We start from the raw sequence: 21,517 nt of genomic DNA, 5'->3' as shown, positions 1-21,517 counted from the left end.
TAACTTTTTCTTCCCTCAAAAAATAAATTAATGTCAATTATTATTTACTTTAGTTTTTCATTTCTTAACTTAAAAAAAATAAAAATAACAATTAACTAAAATATTTTACCTACAGAATCCTAACTCGAATTAAAAAATATAAAAAATAATAAATGAAATTATTTGATTATTCTTAATCATTTTATTAAGATTAATTTTATTGTTACAAATTATACAAAATAATAATAATAATAAAGTAAAAATTATGTCCTTATCCTCAATTTTGACCGCAATCTTAGGCAAGACTCGGTCTTCCTTGTCCTACTCTATCCCATCAAACCCTAATTTGAATTCTAGTTTTTTTTTTTTTTTTTTTTGAGTTTAGATTTAAATTTTATAACTTTAAATGATGTAAATAATAAAGTAATTAGTTAAATAGATGTTCGTATTGACATAGATCAACGGTCAAGAATACACAGTTCTATTTATATTGACATAGATCGATGACTAAAAATAAACCGTTCTAATCGTACTCGCATACATTGATGACTTAAAACAAAAAATTCTATTCAATATGATATAGAACGATGACTAAGAATAAACCGTCGTTCTCAAGTAATAAATGTAGATTTTCAAATCAACCTTTAAAGGAAGTCAAAAGCCACCCACCAACAAAATAACTCGGACCACGTAGATGTAGATGTGATTATGATGTCATTAATTTGCACTCAAATAAATGGTAGTTTTTTTTTTTCTTTTGTGTTTCTAGGAAACCCTTCTTTTCTTTTTGGGTAAGTGAGAAAAGTGAAGCAAAACACCAAAAAATTTGAATATTCAAACGTCATGATTAATTTTGTGTCGTTTTTGTTTGGTTTGGTGAATCATTTTTCTTTGTTGAAACATATTAGATTTTGTCGAGGGTAAAAAAATAAGTTACTGGTCATTTAAATCACAACCTACACTCAAGTCAAACTAGTGTTCGCAATGACATTGGGGCTCTAATGGGCTGGATTGTGAGATCCCACATCAGTTGGAAAGGAGAATGGGACGTCAAAGGGGGATGGATTGTGAGATCCTGCATTGGTTGGAAAGAATAACGATATTGGCCTCGTAGCGGTGGATTATAAGACCCCACATCGATTGAAGAGGAAAATGAAATATTCTTTATAAAGGTGTGGAAACCTCTCTCTAGCGTACACGTATTAAAAATCTAAAGAAAAAACTCGAAAGAGAAAGCTAAAAAAAAACAATATTTACTAGCGGTTGGCTATTAAATATGTTCTTTAGGCCAGTATGCCAAAATATATTTATTTATTTTTTCTTTTTATAATAGTATTTTATTAGAAAAACATTTAAAATAATTAATGTAATTCACTTTGTTTTATTATAAACTCAACCTTCAACGTTTAAAATACTTACTTTAATCCAACTTTTAAAATTTAATGACTTTTTAAAATATCAACGTTTAAAATACTTATTTTATTCTAACTTTTCAAATATCTATTTTGATTCTTTAAAATAACTAAAACCCTATATTTAAAATTTAAATAAAAAAACATATTTAAAACATAAAATAAATGAACCTTCGTGTGGACACAGATCCCATGACACAACCAACAAACAACATTCTATCCATAATTTGGTCTTTTAATTTTCTCCATTTTCTCTTAATAATATGATAAAGACTTTTACGAACATACCCACATTCTGATTCTTTGTCTCTACCACTGCCATCTGGGTGGCGGCGGCTGGCCGTTGAAGACAAACGTGATCGGAGCATCGGTTGCGACGTCGTGTGGAGGCGGCAGCAACCGCCGGCCGCCGTTTGCTGTCGTCACTCGTGGAGGAGATGAACCAGAGAGCGGCAGCGAACAGTGCCGGTGGGGGTTTGGGTGGCTGAACCTTGTCGGAGGGGAGAGGAAGGTTCGAGGAAAAAGACAAAAAGTTGTCTTTTCAGGATTTTTAATAAATAAAATAAAAATAAAACTCCCAACTTTTCCCAATCCCTTTTCTACCCTTTTCTTTAATTTCTAAAAATATTAAACTCTTAATTAATTACAAAAATAAAAAATTTAATTATAATTATCCTTTATTAAATTTAATTTACTTAAATTAAAATTTAAGTAACATTTAGAAAGTGGGCGTTACTGTGGCATTATTTTATTATATAATGTTTGTTATCGGTGTATAATAAACTTTAAAAAATATATATATTTTTCAAACCTTAGTATTATCATACCATGTGATATCCACTCACCTAGTACTTGCTTTAACCAACATATGCGACTTTGAGGTCACTCACATTAATACACACCACAAATCACATTAGCATAAATAAAATAATCCAATCACTCAAATTTTTGTTTTTATATTTACACTAAAATCAACAAACTTCGATCCATACTCACCATAACCAACAGGGTTGGTGGCCGGAGTGGGAAATACCCTAACGTCCCAAGCCTTTGATATTGTATTCATAAGCTCTCATGGCTCTGCTTTAAGCTTCTCCAAAAGGCCTCGTACCAATGGAGGGAGTATTTTTTGTTTATAAACTCATAATCATTCCCTAAATTAGCCGATGCGAGACTTTTATCATCCAACATAATCCAAGAGGACAATATCTACTAGCAATGGGTTTGGGCCGTTACAAATGGTATCAAAGCCAGATACAGGACGATGTGTCAGCGAAGAGGCTGAACCTCGAAGGAGGGTGGACACGAGACGGTGTGCTAGCTAAAACGTTGGGGTTCGAAGGGGGTGGATTGGGAGGTCCCACATCAATTGGAGAAGGGAACGAGTGGCAGCGAGAAGAACGAAATGTTCTTTACAAGGGTGTGGAAACGTCTCCATATCAAACACGTTTTAAAAATCTAAAGTAAAAGCTTGAAGAAAAAAGCCTAAAGAAGACGATGTCTACTAGTGGTGGACTTGAGGTGGTACGGGTGAATGACCCTATTAGCTAAATGGGAACAAAAACGTAGACCTGTCCCCGACTTTGTTAATCCCGTCGTTATCTTAAAAAAATTAAAAAAAATAAGAAAAGAGGAAAGAAAATTATTCCATTAATTTGGTCTTTAGTTTGACTAGAGTGATTCAACCATAAATATGACTTCAGCTCCCTCAACTATCCTTCCATTCTTACCAATACCAGAACACTCAAGAAAAAAAAAACAAGAAGACGAACAGAGATAGGGATTTTCTTTACCTCTTGGCTGTGTTAAATCATGTCCAGCCCCGGCGATTGGCTTCAATTTTACCATCAAAATCTTTCTACCACGGCGGCGCCACAACCACCTTCCGATTTACCCACCTCCTCTGCAATGATTTTTGCAGAACGAGTTTCTGACGCCACCGCCGTCCCCACTACTTCCGCTGCTATCATCGGAAGTTCGGCTGGAAACCCCGGCTTGAATCCGGAAGGTCGTGTCGGAAAGCCGATTCGTCGCCGGTCCAGGGCGTCACGGCGGACTCCGACGACGTTGCTCAACACGGATACGACGAATTTCAGAGCGATGGTTCAGCAATTCACTGGCGGTCCGACTTCTTCTTTCGCCTCATCGATTTCCCCCAATTTTCCGCTAGGGTTCCGCGGGATTTGTCAATCGAATTTCGGTACTCCACCGAACGCCGTGATTTCTCCACCGTCTGATTATCTACAACCGCCGCAGTTTTATCATTCCAACCCCCAGCCGTTCATGTTTCCGGCCGCTGCACATGGCGGAGACTTTACGCAGAGGATTTCCGTTGCGAGGCCGGCTAATGACGGAGTCGCCGGAGATGGATTTCTGATGGAAAGTGCGGTTTCTTCTCAAATTCCTACCACCGGAGCTTCTGCAGATTCCTCCAACAAGACCAATCACGGTAATGGTGGCTCACTGTTCTAACGCCGGCGAAGGAACTCCGACGCCGATGACTGATCCGATTAATTTTATAGAGTTTGTAGAAATATCTGATAAGGATTTTCTTAGTTTTTTCTTTGGTGGGTATATTGAGATAATACTAGAAGAAATGGGAATTTGGCTTTTTTTTATTTTTTTTTATTTTTCTTATTTTGTGATTAAAAGGGAGTTAAAGGGTTTTATTTATTTAATTTTTCCTAAAATTTTATGCATTTTATTTTAATTGAGACATAACAGAAGAAGTTTTGACGGAGCTAGGTCCGTATAGTCATATGCTTATTCTAGAAATTACTGTTCAGTAACTTTTTTTAGTTGCCGCTTTGATAAGGAACATCAATTTTCAGTTGAAATCTCCTATATTAAAATTTCAATTAAGAAATTAATGTTATAACAATTTTGATATAACCTAAATAAGGAAACTGACCAGGGGCATATACGTAATTTCACATTTTACTTTGAAATACTTACATCTCAATCTTTATCAAAGGGTTAATAAATAAAATGTTTTCCACATGGGTATTTTATATATATTAAAAAAAATCTAACGAGGTATTTGAAAATTGGGACAAAACACTCAGGATGTGGAAACTTTCCTCTCACGGACGGGTTTGAAGGCTTTGAGGGAAAGCCCAAAGAGAACAGTATCTGCCTGCCCGCGGTGGATCTAGGTCGTTACATTTCAAGCTCATGATTCATGTAAGACCATTAAAATATTGACTTTAAAAATTATAGAATAAATTATCAAATAAATTATTTTAAAGAAAATAATGATTTTTCATTGTCGCGTGCTCCTTCAATGTACTAAAATATGTATATTGGTCGGGTCACTAAAAAAGGAGGGTATACAGACTTTCAATTCTTTTAAGCCTTTCTATCCTCAAAATCGCATTCATTCGAACATACTCTTGGTTCATTCATGTACTCCATGTAAAATACGAGAGTCAAATTAATTTTAAAAAAAATTCCATTTTTACCCTTGAGGAAGATGACATGAAATAGGATGGAAAGAGGGAGTGAATCTTGGGTAATGCACCACTCATCACACATCACAAAGACCCCACTAAATTAAACCCATTCAAAAGTCAAATCCCAACACTAATGCCCTCATAAATGCCTTATGATTCACTAAGATCTTCATTAACCTATAATGGTTTGAATCACCTTAATTTTTGTCCTCTTTTTTCGTATAATTACTTCAGTCAGGTTTGTCTTTGTCAACCAAACATAGATAGTGCGGAATCCAAGCTTGTTTGTATGCATATTCAATGTTCTGCGACACAACCAACTTGACTCTACACTAAGCCAAGTCATTCGGCTCGACCTTATCTTTACCTAGGACAAAGATCTTTTAATACAACGTTGCAACTCATCGTCTCATCTCGATTCCCAATTAACACGACCCACATGGCTTGACGTCATCCAAGTTATACGATGGCATCAGTAAGAAAAAATAAATATATTTATTTAATTTTATTCCCAACCATTTGTTAAGGCTATATACGATAATAATAATATTTTTATTTTAGTTTATAATTATTAAATTTGGTAACGGAATTTATTGAAACATCGAAAATGGGCTTAAATTCAAGGCCCAAAGGTGAGCCCAATAAGGATTTGGTGTTCTCGTTAGTATTAGTTTGTATTTTTTTATATTATTTTATTGCATTTAATTAATATATAAAAATTAAAATATAAATTATAGTTTTTAGTAGCTAAAAAAAGGAACAAAAAGTTGGAAAAAGAAGGATAGTGATAGTGAGGTTGCGGGATAAAGGTTGGAAGCAGTGTTCATATTCATTATTCTCTGTTTCGTTTTGGTGTGCAGAGAGAGAGAGAGAGAGAGAGATCCGCATTCACCCACTGAGCAGTAAAGCAGTATCAATACTGTGCTGAGATTTTGGAGGAGGAGGAAGAAGAAGAAGAGGTAGAGATTTCAATGGGGGAAGAAATGGAGCAACTGGTAAACATGGGTTTTCCCGACGAACTGGCGGCGCAAGCTTTAGCTGCTACCGGCGGTAAGTCTACTCTCAAAGCCACTGAATGGATTCTCACACATAAATCCTCTTCTTGTTCTTCACCTTCACCTTCACCTTCCCCCAAACCCAATCTCCCCATTTCTAACCCTAACGTCCAGCCCAAGCTCGACCGTTTCTTCCTCTTCCAGTCCCGCCCTCCGACCCCGCCCACCGCCGCCCTTCCTCAATCGGTTCAGAAACGAGACCCTGCTGCCATCGATTCCGACGTTGCTGACCTTAACCTCCCCCAACTCTCCTCTAAGCGTCCGAAACTCCTGTCCTCCTCGATCGTATCGGTACCGGATTCTTCTGCTGGGAAGGGGAATCAGCCTCCGGACGAGCCTCTGTCGGAGCGGATGCGGCCTCGAAATGTCGATGATGTGGTAGGGCAAGATCATCTACTGGCGAAGAATTCGATACTTCGTTCTGCGCTGGAATGTAATCGATTGCCTTCGATTATCCTTTGGGGTCCGCCTGGTACAGGTAAGACCTCCATTGCCAAAGCTATTGTAGGTTCCACTTCTTCTTTCTCTCAGTCTTTTCGATTTGTGTCCCTGTCTGCTGTGACTTCCGGCGTTAAGGACGTTAGGGATGCTGTTGAGGAAGCTAGAAAAACTAGAATCAAGAACAATAAGAGGACTGTTTTGTTTCTGGATGAGGTTCACAGGTTCAACAAATCCCAACAGGATTCCTTTTTGCCTGTCATTGAAGATGGAAGCATCATCTTCTTGGGTGCCACTACCGAGAATCCTTCTTTCCATTTGATCACCCCTTTGTTGTCTAGATGTAGAGTTCTTACACTTAACGTATTGAAACCCCACCATGTTTCCGTGATTTTAAAACGAGCTATTGATGATTCTGAGAAGGGACTAGCTCGAACTATTTCCATGGGGGTTCAGGTTGGGGATGAAGCCATTGATTTCTTAGCTGCTAATTGTGATGGCGATGCCAGGACTGCTTTGAATGCATTGGAGATCTCTGCTATCACTGCTGCAGCCCGATCCAACCCGGCCCAAATTGACGATTGCAATGTAGAAGATGCCAACGGGAATGCCGTAAGGAATCGAGGCGACACGGCCTCATCATCGTCTGGGGCCGTTGTTACTCTTGATGATGTGAAGGAGGCACTCCAATGTAAGCATCTTGCTTATGATAAAGCAGGGGAGGAGCACTACAATCTAATAAGTGCACTTCATAAGTCCATGAGAGGGAGCGATGCAGATGCTTCAATTTATTGGTTGGCAAGAATGTTGGAAGGTGGAGAACAGCCTCTGTATATAGCTAGAAGACTTGTAAGGTTCGCAAGCGAAGACGTCGGGTTGGCCGATCCATTGGCTCTGAATCAGGCTGTTTCTTGCTATCAGGCCTGCCATTTCATTGGTATGCCCGAGTGCAATGTCATTCTCGCGCAATGTGTGGCTTACTTAGCACTCGCCCCGAAGTCGATTGCGGTGTACCAAGCCATGGGAGCTGCACAGAAGGCTGTGAGGGAATCAGTTGGGCAAAATGAAGGTGTGCCTCTTCATCTTAGGAATGCTCCAACAAAGCTGATGAAGGAAATTGGATATGGGAAAGGCTATATTTACACCCCAGACAATCCCTCTGCAGCTCAGAGCTTTCTTCCACCATCTCTTCAAGGTCACAAATTTCTCAACTGGCCAGAATCACAAGGTACACAAAAATGACCAGTTAACGGTAAGTTTGCTGGTGAATACCTGTTTTTTTGGGACTTTTAACTTTCTTTTTGTGGAGCTTTAAACATTTTAGTCGTTTTTCTGTTTGCCATTTTCCTGGCAGGTCCTTATCATTGCATTAATGTGGATGTTTGAATGTAATGATGAATTCTGTGTGCCCCATCTGTCTATCAATGCCTTGATTTTGTATTGTTCCATGCCCTCCCTCCCTCCCTACCCCTCCTAAGAATTTTATCAATAATTTGATGAAAATGACTGTTATGAATGAAGATGTGGGCTTATAAACATTACTACAAATGGTAATGGGTTTCTTTGTTTAGTTGTTTCAGTCTTGTTTTGTAAGAACTAAAGAAAGGTAATTGAATATGAATGTGAATGGGTTCATTTTTGGACCTAAAGGCTGGCTTGGCCTTGGCTGCTGCAGCACAGTGGCTGGCTGATGAATTAGCGGCCCATATGGAAAATGTTATCCTCCATGGATGAGGAGAGCCTCCCCTCTCATCAACCATGGCGGCGCTACATTCATCCAAAAGCCTCGCCGGAGCAGCAGCAGCTGCAACTGCAACTGAACTGGATGTTTTGATTGCTCATTAAGACATCAAAAATCATGTGGGGATCTCTGTTTAATGGAGCCAAAATTGAGTTGATGTGTTGCTCAACTGTTGGATAGCTCATAATGGAGCAAGCAAGACGACTATGTTGCAGGCCATGATGATGAAGTTGGGCTCATAATGGATAGCTCGTTAAGAATTATCCTCTCCTTTTATTTTGTGGAGCACAATATAAACTACTATCCCCTTGCGTGTGATGGTGACTATTGAATCTTTATTCCACCTATGCTTCCAATTTAATTGCAATAACTATGTTAGTACCCTCTCATATTTCCTTTGATAGTAGATAGCCAAAAATCGAAATAACACTCCCATCTCAGCTATCCACGCGTCTCAACGTAGATAGCTTTGTCTTTTTTCGGTCATCCAAATTTTTAGATAACCCAACTCATACAAGACCCATTCATAAAAATCCAAACTTTTTCACTAAAAAAGTCTTCATTAGCCACTTGTCACATATAATTATCAAAGCTCTACTTGCCCTCTGCTAACCGAGCTTGACTATTTTGTGTATTCACACAACATCTTATTAATACGTCACATCTTAGACATTATTATTATTATTATTATTTGGTTCAATAATGTTTGAAAATATGATGCCACATATAATTCAATTGACATTGAAAATTGTTGAACCAAATTTGGAATTCTAAAATTTATATTTTCTTATAAAAAAAAAAAAAAAAAATCTGTTTAGGCTAGTCACAGTGGGCCCACAGGTCCATTATGGATGCTATCACAAGGCCCACTGTTTCTTAGTTGGCCCCACTTCTTAAATTTTCATGTTATCCTATATATTACATATCGGTGTTTTTTTTTTCAATTATTACTTTCTTTTTAATTTTTTTCAAGGTTCAACGAAAATGTTGGGATGTTAATTTTTTAATAATATGAATAATAAATATTTAAAAATAATCGTGTTTTTTTTTTAGTTTATCCTAATGTAATTGTATAATTAAAAACAATTAATCATTAAATCAATTAATATTCATAATATTAGAAGGTTCAATCTTTAATATTAATTAATTATTAATGAAGGATGCGTGCAAGACTGAACATAGAGTGTGCTTTATCCACAATTGGATGGCTAATTTATATTCCTTATTTCGATTTTTCTTGTGGGTATTTATTAATTAATATGTATTTATATTTAAAAATTCACCGATATATAGGGAAAAAAAATCCATTACGTTTACGTAGCATTCTTTTAATTACATTATGTGACATCACTTGTTACAATCGCATTTTAATGACCGTGGACTTGCGATTGTGCAGCACTCACTTTCATGTAACAAGTGAGCTAAGCCAATTCGTTCTTGTGTCACCTACGACCAAGCGACATATGCTCGAGCCTCTGGCCCCGGTTTAAAAAAAAAGTTTTAGAAAACGGGAGCAGAGAGATTTCGAATGAGAGTTTTGAAAGATTGAAATTGGTGTTATATGTGATGCAACCAAAAAGTCAACAACAACGACTTCCAGCATATAACTATCGGGAGGAAAAAGTGGATAAATAAAATACATGAATGAACCAATACTATATTTAATTATGGATAAATAAAATACATGAATGAACCAATACTATATTTAATTAAGAGCAAGCGATTTTAATCGCAAGATAATTAAAAAATAACTTAAAAGGTCTTAAAATTAATATCTATTACCAATCTTTCCCAATAATAATAAACGACAAAAGTTATTGCGGCGTCCTCCCGTCTGTGTACAGTAAAAGTTAAAAGAAACAAATAATTCCTATTTTACCCTTTCCCCCTTTAAATTCGTATCACCTTTCTTTCGACTTCTGAGAAAATTGCAGGTTTTTCACTCCTTTTCGGATCATGGACGCCCTTTCTTCCCCTTTCCTCACCGGCGGAAACCTCCTCCTCTCTCCGCCAATCTCCACCTCCCGACCGCCCTTTTCTATGGCCATAACATCCGTTTTTACCGAAGAAACCCCCAAAACTGTGAAAAGAACGAATGCGGATTCTCCATCGCCCCGACGACCTCCTCCTCCTGCAATGGCGAAGGGCCCTTCCACCACACGACTCGAACCATCTTTACCGGCGAGGTTTTTCAATGCATTTGACGACCTGATCAACAACTTCATAAACCCGCCGGTCAGTCCGTCGGTCGATCCACGGTACGTCCTTGCCGACAACTTCGCTCCGGTGGACGAGTTACCACCGACGGAGTGTGAAGTCATCCAAGGCTCGTTGCCTTCGTCTCTCAACGGCGCGTACATTCGTAACGGCCCGAATCCGCAGTACCTTCCCCGTGGGCCCTACCATTTGTTCGACGGCGACGGGATGCTTCACTCGCTTCGAATCTCCAACGGCCGAGCCGTTCTGTGCAGTCGTTATGTCAAGACTTACAAATACACTCTGGAGCGTGATGCTGGTCATCCTGTTTTCCCCAATGTTTTCTCCGGCTTCAATGGACTCACAGCCTCCGCCGCGCGGGGCGCCGTCGCAGCCGGCCGGGTGTTAACCGGCCAGTACAATCCGGCGAACGGCATTGGCCTTGCTAACACCAGTGTCGCTTTCTTTGGCGACAGCCTTTACGCCCTAGGTGAGTCCGATTTACCGTATTCGATCCGATTGGCTCCGAACGGCGAAATTGAAACTCTCGGCCGCCAGGATTTCGACGGAAATCTGTTTATGAGTATGACGGCTCATCCGAAATTCGATCCCGATACTGGTGAAACATTCGCGTTTCGGTACGGTCCTCTGCCTCCGTTTTTAACCTTCTTTCGATTCGACAAAAACGGAGCCAAACAGTCCGATGTGCCGATATTTTCGATGAATCGACCTTCCTTCCTGCACGATTTTGCAATTACGAAAAAGTACGCTGTATTTACAGAGATTCAGATTGGATTTAATCCTATGCTGATGATAATGGAAGGACGATCTCCAGTTGGAACAGATCCATCGACAGTTTCAAGAGTAGGACTAATTCCTCGATACGCTGACGACGAATCGAAGATGAAGTGGTTCGATGTACCTGGATTTAACCTGATTCACGCCATTAACGCTTGGGATGAAGACGACGCTGTGGTTCTGCTGGCGCCGAACATTCTCTCCGTCGAACACACGCTGGAGAGGATGGATCTGGTTCACGCCTTAATCGAGGAGGTCAGAATCGACTTGAAAACAGGAATAGTTACGCGGCGGCCATTGTCTACCAGAAACCTAGACTTCGGAGTGATAAATCCGTCGTACATCGGGAAGAAGAACAGGTTCGTATACGCCGGCGTTGGAGATCCAATGCCTAAGATATCGGGAGTAGTGAAGCTCGACGTGTCTCAAGAAGAACGCCGAGACTGCATCGTTGCGAGTAGGATTTTCGGACCTGGTTGCTACGGCGGCGAGCCGTTTTTCGTGCCGAGGGAAAGGGAAAGTTCCGACGAGACGGCGTTGGAGGAAGACGACGGATATGTTGTCTCGTACGTTCACGACGAAAACTCCGGCGAGTCGAAGTTCATCGTCATGGACGCCAAGTCGCCGAAGCTCGAGATTATCGCTGTCGTGAAGTTGCCGCGGCGGGTCTCTTACGGCTTCCACGGATTGTTTGTGAAAGAAAGTGATCTCAGAAAGCTATGAAATGAAATTAACCAACAATAATTTTAGGCCGAACCGGACCGTTCGAGTCGGTTCTCCGCTTAGATGGGGCACCATGAAGTAGATTTTGTATACCCATCTTCTTATATATATATATATAGTCTTAGACCATTTCACAAATTATTTTTATTATTTTAGAATTTGTAATTGTAAAAATTATTGGTAAGTTTTAAGAGGTTTTATTATAATCATAAAGTGGTATTTTTGTTGCTTCTTGCACCCGTCAACCTATCACTGTCGTTCTCGGCTAGGGCCATAGTGATGTAGCGCTTCAAGTGCGTGCGCCTATGCGCCTATGCCACACTTGTCTAGGTCCTTGCGTAGTTGGATGGGGCCACTCGAGGGTCGCCAGTTCCTTTGTGACAACATGAAAGTCACACCCTACTCTCTTTACAGAAAAACTTCTCATTTTTGTACTAAGATCTCATTTTTCTTCTTTTCTTCTATCACTATAGTGAACGAGTATTTTGTTGAGTCTTAAAGTACTAATTATTATGAGGCTTATTCATGTCGGGATATGTCGAGGCTTTAACGGGACTATATATGCACATCTACTTCTCATATAAAAATTGTTCCTTCAGATACAGAAAGAACTCCTAAATTGAATTCATGAACCTCTATGCAAACTTTTTCCATATATTATCTATTCAAGAGTCAGAAAAGCAATGCAGGGGGGAGGGGAGTCAAATTAGTAGTGTCTACCAAAATTTCTGAAGTCTGCTTCTTCTAAACCCTCAGTATCTGTGTGTTTCATTGGCAAACGACGAAGAAACATCCTCTCGAGATTGCGATCATCTACACTTTGAAGCCTGCTTCTTCTAAACCTTCACCATGTGTGTTTCAGCCGACGTCAATGACAGATCCTCTCGAGATTGCGAACGTCTACTTTGAAGGCGCATCTGACTACGACGTGGGGTCCAGAACGAACCGACGCTGTTATTGTCAAATTGCATTTGGCCAAGACTATTTGAAGAATAGCTATGCGAGACCATACTGCTGGATGACCGGTGCAAGGATGTCTCCATAAGTTGGATGCCGCTACTGCTGCCAAAGCCATGTCCTAAGCCGAAGGGTCTTTCTTGAGAGCCTTTAACTGTTGGACTCAGTGGCATCTTCACTCTGCCATCCCCTGTCACACCATGTTTGACATTGCATTCATCATACTTCATACCAAAAAGAAGCTATCTTACAGAAAAAGCAGTCGATATAACTAGATTAGATCCGAAACAATTTTATATACTTGTACAGATGTGCGAACGACCGAGTTTTTTTCAAGCTTTGAATGGTGCTTAAAATGATATTTGGTTTGAGGATAGATAAAAATGCATCTTCTACTTGTTGCACAAGCCTAGTATTTTACAATGATGCAGAAAATGCATTCAAAAGTGTACGACCCTAAGACAAGTTATAAAACAACAATGGAGATTCAAACTTTTGATCTTTTTAGTTGATGGTATAATGCCTTTCTTCCACAAGATCAGATGAAGATATATCGATCCACAGAAAATGTCACGATGACAACAACAAAGCTATGAGAATATGCATTCAGACCAAAAACTATTCTAGTAGATGAAATCTTCATGCATGAAAGGTTCCTCCATAAAACGAAATTTTAACATCCCATCAAATCAAAGATTGGCTTAACACATTCACATTGCTCATGCGACTAAGATATTTCATGTTAGACAAGCTCAACAAGAAGATCCACATACAAATATTAGAACACGGTCAGATATTGCAATGTAAAAACATAAGATATTACAGGTGTAGAAACGTACCAGAACTCATTGGACTCCACCGCTGTAACCGAAAAGGAGATGGAATGTTTAGAACAGATGTGGTAGAGACAGTACTATGCCGGAAAATTGGGAGATAGGGTCTCCGAAAAAATCTAGGTATTGCACTACCTACACAGGATAATGCAAAAAGCAGGAAAAACAATGACGTGAACAAAACGACGATAAGAATTAGAGGATCTATCTTCATTTTAAAAATTTTATAACCATGGAGCTGTAGCCTGGTTGTAACTGCAGACGTTTTCCCCGCCTCCAACAGCGAAACCCCGAGAGTCCAAGTTGTACTCCCCGAACCAATAATAATTTGTTTATCAGTAATATGCAACCCCTCTCTAAGGAGCGAGACTACATATGGTGCCCTAAAGCAGTATTGCTCAATAAAGGGCTGTGGAGCAACACTAGCCCGTGCAACTTCCCAAGGTTTCTCACAAAATTTGCGACCCTTTTCTAATACATCATCAAGTGTAGCCTCTGAAGTCAGATTGAAAAATCGAAACACCACGAAGAAACCAGAAATGGCATAAAAATTCCCATATGGTGGAGGGTAGTCATTAGTTATGGCACATGGTTGCACATCACAATCTAGTCCAGTGCTCGTATTTGACCATTCGGAAAAATTTACTGCAACTTTAGCAAGTGCAGAACATTCTTCCCAATTCGGAGCACCAATCAGCCTTAGAGAAATTCCTGAATTACCTCCTCTACCCAACAATTTTCCACACTGGTTACAGGTATACTTCTCATTGTACCCAGAATGCAGGCAAGGGTGGTTAAGCTTAAATTTAGACAGGTCTAGCTTTTCATGTTCTTGAATCCTTCTTAATAGATGGACAACAGACTTCCCAAATGCATCATTTAAACCATAGCCGGTAAGCGAATAAGCATTAAGATGATAATCAACATTTCCAATTCTAATGTTCAAACTCGACTCATTTCGTTCCTTGCTTTCAAAAGTTACTTGCAAGGAAGACCCTCCCAAATCAAGTGCCCCATATGTTAGTTCCCTTGGTTTAACCCCCAACAATTGTTTTTGATAGTTAAGGGCAATCCATCCATAGTAAGCCTCTTCTGTACCTGTAATGGTTTTAACCCATTCTCTCTGGCAAAGAAAGCGTGAACTCTTTAATATAGACCAAGCATTGTCCAGAATCCATTTCGAATCTGCAGGTGGTAGTTTTCTAACTCCAGCGGTCGCATAGAGGAAAAGAGAAGTGCTTTCATGGGCACGCTTAGGAATCTGCTTCTCAGCCCAATGAAGCAGAGGTTTAATTGCTTTCTTCAAACCAGTCACATTACGAACCAACTTATCAAGCCCTGGTTCTGTTTCCATTCGATCATAAGCCCGTCCGCTCTGAGACTTCGATTTCTTCTTCTGTCCTGTATATGACCTGATGGCAAAGGGAAGGGCTCCATCTTTCTTATAATTAATATTTGCTTGATATACATAAGCTCGAGTGCCAGTACTTCCACAGTCAAGCACCACAAAGTATCTTGGTGTTCCTTGAGACCAATATGAATAAATATACATAGAAACCGTATAAATTAGAAAACAAACGAGCAAAAGACACAGAAAAAGAACAATTGTTCGCACCAACTTCTTGATCGGCCACCGGGAGGAGCCTCCAGGCAATGCCTTCTCCTTCGAGAAACTAGAGCCAGCATTCTCTCGCTGGAGCGGTCTAAAATCAGAAGCTGCATTCCCAAGTCCATGATTACCCTCTTCGAGATCAAGTCTACGGTAAGCAGAGAGATCCTGAAGAGACGATGAAAGCCTTATATTGTTCTTAAGCGCAGGACTTGAAAATCCAGCAACAAGAGGAGGCGAAGAATCGATCAACGGAGGCGACGATGATTTAAACGCATCCGTAGAAGACTGTCGGCCCGACAAACGACTGGCTACAGACGAGAAAACATCCCTAAATCTACCCAACACCATTTTTCTCTGATTCGGCACAGAACTTCAATAATTCCTCAGAAACGCACCAAAATCCTTCATTATAACAACTGAATTGCGTAACTCTAGATCACAGTGATCCCCAAAAACCACAGTAGAGAGAGTGTGTGTGGGGATATTAAAATTGAAGTTCGTCCGCGGATTGACTAGAGGGATCGATTAAAAAACATGGCGAGAAATCACGGTACAGAAGTGCATTGAACAGAATGAATGGGAGAGAGAATTTAGGTTTAAGGATTAAGACTGACCTGAAGAACAGATTATGAATTAAGATTACATCGAAAATGGCAGTTTGGAGTGAGAGAATTACAGTTTCTCCTTTTTCTTCGCCGCTTTCTGGTCTCAATCTCATCAGACGATCAGATTCAGATCCACCTTCAGCGACAACCTACTCTGCCAGCAAGTGCCATCGGACCAAACCCCTCTTCCTCTTCCTCCCTCTTTCTCTATTTTTCTTTTTAATTAAATTTTAATTTCACTTGTATTTTCCCTTTCCACTCTTCATTAAAAATATATATATATATTAAAATCTAAATATTTTTCAGCTAAATTATGTATATATAATATTTTTTCAGACTTTTTATAAATATTTCAAAATTATCTATACAATATTAACCTATTGAACAAAAATATGGTAATTATTTAAATTTATATGTCGGTGATATAATATTTTTTAAATTAAGTTTGAAATAATGATATAGTGACATTTTATTCTAACATTCTTGGTATAATCTAGAGGTATTTTCTAGAATTTAATTTAATTTTTTTCTTACCATAAATATGAATTTTTATTAAAATAAAATTAATTAATCATTAGTTTCAATTTAAACTTTTGTTTTTTTTTTCATAACGGGTTTGGGCATGATGATCCAATTAATATATATATATATATATTTTGTTGGGTTGCTCCAATTTTACGTATTTTTAAATAAAAAGTTTAAAATATCTATTTTAATCGAGATTAATAGAAAATATTAAACTAAATAATCAAATAGAAACTAAATTAAATGGTCGAGAAAATTATGATATGATATGATATATACTTGTTGGGATCATAGAAGGCTAAAACTCTTTGACTTGGGGTGATACACCAAAACCAAAAACAAATTACAAAAACATATAATTTTACCAAAAAAAGAAAAAAAACCCTAAGATTTTCATCTCAATCTGACCCTATGAAGAGCCAAATACGCAATCAAGCGGTAACCCACCAACATGAGCGCCATAATACAGACACAAACCCACAGCCCATCCAACCCGACAGATTTAACGGCCGGGAAATCCGCCACCCGACAAAGCTCCCCATTCCGACACTCGTAAACGTCGTCGTTTTGATACTGCACGCCCAAGAGCAGCTTGTAGCAGTAGTAGCTGTAGCTGAGGTACTTCATCCAGAGGATGAAGGGGGGGATTTGTTGGATGTAGTAGCCGCCGGCGATGAGGAAGACGAGGGTGGTGACGGAGGCGAGAGTGGTGGCTTGCTTGACGTCCATGAGGATGGCGCCGAAGGCCAAGCCGAGGCTTTGGGAGACGAGGACGCTGTAGAGGACGATGAGGAGGGAGAGGAGGAAGGTGGGTGGGTGGGGGTTGAGGCCTCCCATGAAGTAGATTATGAATACGAAGGCTGTGGGGAGGGCCAGCTCTAATGGGAGGTCGCCCACTGTGCGCGCTAGAAAGTAGGAGGAGAGACGGTACATGCCGGATGAGCGCTCCTTTATTAGCATGCTGCGCTCTTGTGGGAATGTGAACACTGCGTTGTAGAGTGGGTAGAACCCCCAAAATACTGAGAAGAAGAACAGCAACGCTATCTGAAAATGTCAAAATCAACCATTGTCATAAGAAATGGAGATTATATTTTCAATTCTCGTTTCTGACTCATGTAAATTTTGATTTCGCTCATAATTTTCAAATATTGAAAAGGGTTTAATGAGATGGGGGCCGTCCAAATTTCGATTTTGTTCACGATCTTCAAATATTGAAAAAAGTTTAGAGAGAGATGAGAGCGGAGATGGAGACTATATTCTCAATTCCAGTCTACGACCCCATTTAAATCTCGGGTTCGGTCATGATTTTCAAATCTTGAAGAAGGCTTAGAGAGAGATGGGGTTGGAGACGGAGATTATATTTTCAGTCTCAGTCTCCAACTCCATCCAAATCCCGATTTCGTTTACAATCTTCAAATATTGAAAAAGGGTTTAGAGAGTGACGGGGTCGGAGACGGGGACTAAGAATATAATCTCCATCTCTAACCCCTTCCAAATCCCGATTTCGTTCACGATAATCAAATACTGAAAAGGATTTAGAGAGAGATGGGGTTAGAGACTGGGACTAAAAATATAATCTCCGTCTCCGACTCCATCCAAATCTTGATTTCGTTAACAATATTCAAATATTGAAAAGGGTTTAGAGAGATGAGGTGGGAGACGGTAATTATATTCTCCGTCCCTATTCAAATCTCGGGTTCGAATCTGGATGTTCAAAGGGTTTAGAGAGAGAAGAGATAAGAAAGAGATTCTTACGCGATCTTCAATGTGAGAGGATGGAGTGTGCCACCAAAGGAGTCCACCAAGAAAAGCAACGCTAATGACTTGAAAAATCCTCAGCCGATTGAAGGCGTCATATCGTCTCTCCTTCAGCCCTCTCTGCAACAGCACTCTGAATTGATACCACCAGCTGGTGCACCACTCCTCTGTGCATCTCCTTTCTCTCTCTACACCCACACCACACCACACCATCCACCAATTAATCATCATTCGAATCCAATTCCTCTCTCAAATCATTCATTTTCCTTAAAATCTCTGTTCATTATCCAATTCCATTCCTGTTTTCTATACTTTTTTTTCAATGGGTTTCGTTAAAAATGAAATCTTTTTTGCTTTTGATCCATCTTACTTCAGTTAAACCAGAAAAAATGTGTTTTTGAATGAGTGGGATTATTACTTGAGGCATCTTTTGCATAGTTGGTGAAGCTATTGGCATCCAAACTGCAAAGCTCAGCCTTCAAAGTGGAGGAAATGTTCTTGTCATAAGCTGAAATTAGTGCTTCCTTCACTCCCTTTTGTTCTTCTTCTATGTTCTCTCCTCCTTCATTTGCATACTTTGAATCAGGGGCTATTCCTGCCATTCAAAAAAGTTTTAAGCATTGTGTAATAGTTCAAGCCCACGATCTATATTTGCATCAATACGTGTAACAGTCTAAGCTCACAATCTATATTTATAAAGAATGTTTCATTCTCTTCCCTAACCGACGTGGGATCTCACAATCCACTCACTTCAAGGCCCAGCGTCCTCACTACCACTCATTCCCTTCTCAAATTGATGTGGGACTCCCAATCCACTCCCTTTCGGTCTAATATCTCGCTGACACTCGTTCCCTTCTCTAATCGATATAGGACCCAATCCACCCCTTTGGGGCCCAACTTCCTCATTGACACTCGTTCTTTTCTCTCATTGATGTGGACCCCTCAATCCACCCCTTTCATAGCACACTCCCTAGTGTCCACCCCTTTCAGAGCTCAGCTACTCACCCAGTTTTTAGTTATGGTACTATTTGTAACCGCCCAAGCCTACCACTAGCAGATATTCTCCTCCTTGAGCTTTCATTTTCGAGTTTCCTCTCAAAATTTTGGACAAGTTTTCACTTTCTTATAATAAAGGTTCCTTTTTCCCCTTTTTCCCCTCCCTATGTGGGATCTCAGGGTATACCAAGACAAGCTGAGTGTATTAAAAAAAAGAAAAGATTAGCATACCATTTGCAAGATCAAGAAGGAGATCAGCTGGATTGATTGTAATGGAAGTTGAGAATCCAATGGAGGAGAAGTAATCCATGGCAGATGAAGCTGAGCCATAGTAGATAGGGCTGCCTTCCGACAGCAAAATAACCTTATCAAACATGTGGTAGAGGCGGCTCGACGGTTGGTGAATCGTCGTCACGACGGTCCGACCGCCACTCGCTAACCGTTTAATGGTGGTAAGAATTCTCATGGCAGTGGTCGAGTCCAAGCCGGAGGTAGGCTCATCCAGCAACAGCAAGCTCGGGTTAATCAGCATCTCTTGACCAATACTAACTCTTTTCTTCTCTCCGCCGGAGATTCCCCGGAAAAGTGGGCCACCGATCATACTATTGCGACACCGAGTCAGACCCAACTCGGAGATGACTCGCTCAACGGCTTGGGCTTTGTCGTCGGCGGTCAGGGAGGAAGGGAGGCGGAGAAGGGCAGTGAAGAGAAGGGTTTCAGCGACGGTTAAATGAGGGTACAAAACGTCATCTTGGGCAACAAACCCAGTCCGGCGCTTGGTGGCGCCGGAAAATGGCTGGCCGTTGTAAGTGATTTTACCGGAGAGTTTCCCGGATAAACGGCCGCCAAGAGCCGTCAAAAGGGTAGTTTTACCGCTGCCGGAAGGGCCAAGCATGGCAAGGATTTCGCCGGGTAAGACAACGCCACTAAGGCCATTGAGAATGGTTTTTTCTCTAGTAGCTTCCAACGAACCGCCGCCGCCGCCAAAGCAGCCGCCGCCTTTCCCTTGTAATTTCACTTTGTAAACGAGTTCTTCAAACTGTAAAATTAAATTAACCACTCCATGAAAATCCAATAAGCTTAAATTAAGAAAATTACAGAAATGAAAGGTAAAAAAAAAATGACCTTGAGAGTAACTGTGAGAAGGGGAAGCTGATGGTGGACATTATTGGTCTGGTAAGCAAGAACGGCGTCGTTCTGAGGATCAGACATTTCCTAGAAAGTTGGAAGAGCTTCAAATCTTGTTTGGCTTCTAAACTCTGTTGGATTTGTTGTTTCTTAACTCTGTTTCATAAGAACAGAGAATTGGGAAATGGGTTTTTTTTTTTTTTTTTTCTGTATTGAAAGCTGAGACTGCAAAGAATTAAATATATAGGGGAGAGGAGAGAGAGAGATGAGAGAGAGAGAGAAATTGAACACACACAAAAAAAAGCCTTTTTTTTTTTTCTGATTTTCTCTCTCCCCCTGATGGGATTCCACCATCTTTGCTTTGCCTTTCTCTTTTCTATTAGTTTATTCTCATATTTGCTTTCTTCACCATTCTTTATATTAACTCCTTTTAACCCTATTAGTAACGGTCGGGGTCGAGTTGGGTCGAGTTGCTTTGAAATACCCAACTATTAAGGGTCAAGTCCGGTTGGGTTGGGTCGAGTTGGTTTGAAATGACTTTTTTTTTAATGGTCAAATGTTATATTGATAGGTCTAGAAATATATGATTCGATTTTCTCTCTCTAAAGTTACATGCTTACCCCTCTATTAGTAAAGCTTACATTGCTGTTCTGAGTTCGGTTACATTTAAGGTATATTTATTATTGACTTTGAAAGACATGTTTCGTTGTCATTTTTTATAATGATAAAACTGATAATAACATATACTTGATGAGCTTAATTATTAAACAAGACATGAATTATCAGCTCAAAAGTCACCGTTTGACACATTTTGACTTTGATTCCTGTCTAAGACGAGGGACAGGCTGAACGTCTATTTTTCTTATTTAAAAAAAAACTATAGAAATTAATGATTATCAAACTCATGAAGAAAAAAGGGAATTCACTTGTTGTGATGCACTTAGTGTTTAAAAATTAGGATTAAACTTCATAAATCATAATCATCATTCATTTTGCCTTCCATTCATCTATTTTTTTATTCATTAATATCATCATTTTTCCAATAAACTTCATTCATTAACTAAAGCTCATCTTTGTGGATTCTTTGAAAGCTACCTACAAACCCATTTTCTCAATATAATATAATATCTTTTCGGGTAATATAGTTTTTTAGAAAAGTTGTCTCCCGTCGGTTGACTATTTTCGCCGATTAGAGACCAGATATCTTAGTAGCATATATATTATATTTGTGAGATCCCACGTCAGTTGAAGAGGAGAACAAAACATTCTTTATAAGGACATTTTAAAATCCTGAGATTGACAACGATAC

General features: G+C 39.6%; 5 protein-coding genes across 6 annotated transcripts; 3 read left to right on the top strand and 2 right to left on the bottom strand.

Annotated features, from left to right (window-relative positions):
• The first annotated feature begins 3,037 nt into the window (after nucleotides 1-3,037).
• LOC111448012 (VQ motif-containing protein 22-like) lies at nucleotides 3,038-4,009 on the top strand. The gene has a single exon (XM_023087447.1). The coding sequence runs from the start codon at nucleotides 3,204-3,206 to the stop codon at nucleotides 3,861-3,863; it is 660 nt and encodes a 219-aa protein (XP_022943215.1). The 5' UTR covers nucleotides 3,038-3,203; the 3' UTR covers nucleotides 3,864-4,009.
• Nucleotides 4,010-5,632: 1,623 nt separating this feature from the next.
• On the top strand, nucleotides 5,633-7,784 carry LOC111448010 (ATPase WRNIP1). Its single transcript, XM_023087445.1, has one exon. It carries the CDS (start codon nucleotides 5,815-5,817, stop codon nucleotides 7,576-7,578), a length of 1,764 nt encoding a protein of 587 aa, XP_022943213.1. The 5' UTR covers nucleotides 5,633-5,814; the 3' UTR covers nucleotides 7,579-7,784.
• A 2,079-nt stretch (nucleotides 7,785-9,863) lies between these two features.
• Nucleotides 9,864-11,932, top strand: LOC111448011 (probable carotenoid cleavage dioxygenase 4, chloroplastic). The gene has a single exon (XM_023087446.1). The coding sequence runs from the start codon at nucleotides 10,034-10,036 to the stop codon at nucleotides 11,792-11,794; it is 1,761 nt and encodes a 586-aa protein (XP_022943214.1). The 5' UTR covers nucleotides 9,864-10,033; the 3' UTR covers nucleotides 11,795-11,932.
• Nucleotides 11,933-12,336: 404 nt separating this feature from the next.
• Nucleotides 12,337-16,028, bottom strand: LOC111448008 (probable apyrase 7). Of its 2 annotated transcripts, none has more exons than XM_023087443.1 (3): nucleotides 13,816-16,028; nucleotides 13,591-13,719; nucleotides 12,337-12,941 (listed from the first exon to the last, which is right to left on the bottom strand). In XM_023087443.1, exons 1-3 carry the CDS (start codon nucleotides 15,542-15,544, stop codon nucleotides 12,631-12,633), a joined length of 2,169 nt encoding a protein of 722 aa, XP_022943211.1. In that variant the 5' UTR covers nucleotides 15,545-16,028; the 3' UTR covers nucleotides 12,337-12,630. The 2 variants fall into 2 exon arrangements, with proteins under 2 accessions (XP_022943211.1, XP_022943210.1); XM_023087442.1 differs by having other exon boundaries at nucleotides 13,591-15,708; nucleotides 15,811-16,027.
• Nucleotides 16,029-16,671: 643 nt separating this feature from the next.
• LOC111448009 (ABC transporter G family member 14-like) lies at nucleotides 16,672-20,420 on the bottom strand. Its single transcript, XM_023087444.1, has 5 exons — nucleotides 20,206-20,420; nucleotides 19,312-20,119; nucleotides 18,503-18,679; nucleotides 18,082-18,272; nucleotides 16,672-17,370 (listed from the first exon to the last, which is right to left on the bottom strand). Exons 1-5 carry the CDS (start codon nucleotides 20,290-20,292, stop codon nucleotides 16,720-16,722), a joined length of 1,914 nt encoding a protein of 637 aa, XP_022943212.1. The 5' UTR covers nucleotides 20,293-20,420; the 3' UTR covers nucleotides 16,672-16,719.
• Between the last annotated feature and the right edge of the window lie 1,097 nt (nucleotides 20,421-21,517).

This window comes from Cucurbita moschata, unplaced genomic scaffold (assembly GCF_002738365.1).
Source record: "Cucurbita moschata cultivar Rifu unplaced genomic scaffold, Cmos_1.0 Cmo_Scf00009, whole genome shotgun sequence".
Taxonomy (NCBI): Eukaryota; Viridiplantae; Streptophyta; class Magnoliopsida; order Cucurbitales; family Cucurbitaceae; genus Cucurbita; species Cucurbita moschata.
The sequence above is the reverse complement of the archived record's forward strand: the minus strand, read 5'-3'. Positions and strand labels throughout refer to the sequence as shown.

Excerpts from the sequence above, each read along its gene's own strand:
- LOC111448008 (XM_023087442.1), bottom strand. The coding sequence starts at position 15,544 with ATGGTGTTGGGTAGATTTAGGGATGTTTTCTCGTCTGTAGCCAGTCGT. Across the intron at positions 12,942-13,590 it reads GTGGAGTCCAATGAGTTCTG|GGGATGGCAGAGTGAAGATG; the intron begins GTACGTTTCTAC and ends ATGGTGTGACAG.
- LOC111448009 (XM_023087444.1), bottom strand. The coding sequence starts at position 20,292 with ATGTCTGATCCTCAGAACGACGCCGTTCTTGCTTACCAGACCAATAAT. Across the intron at positions 18,680-19,311 it reads CCTTCTTGATCTTGCAAATG|GAATAGCCCCTGATTCAAAG; the intron begins GTATGCTAATCT and ends TTTGAATGGCAG. Across the intron at positions 17,371-18,081 it reads CCTCTCACATTGAAGATCGC|ATAGCGTTGCTGTTCTTCTT; the intron begins GTAAGAATCTCT and ends TGACATTTTCAG.
- LOC111448010 (XM_023087445.1), top strand. The coding sequence starts at position 5,815 with ATGGGGGAAGAAATGGAGCAACTGGTAAACATGGGTTTTCCCGACGAA.
- LOC111448012 (XM_023087447.1), top strand. The coding sequence starts at position 3,204 with ATGTCCAGCCCCGGCGATTGGCTTCAATTTTACCATCAAAATCTTTCT.
- LOC111448011 (XM_023087446.1), top strand. The coding sequence starts at position 10,034 with ATGGACGCCCTTTCTTCCCCTTTCCTCACCGGCGGAAACCTCCTCCTC.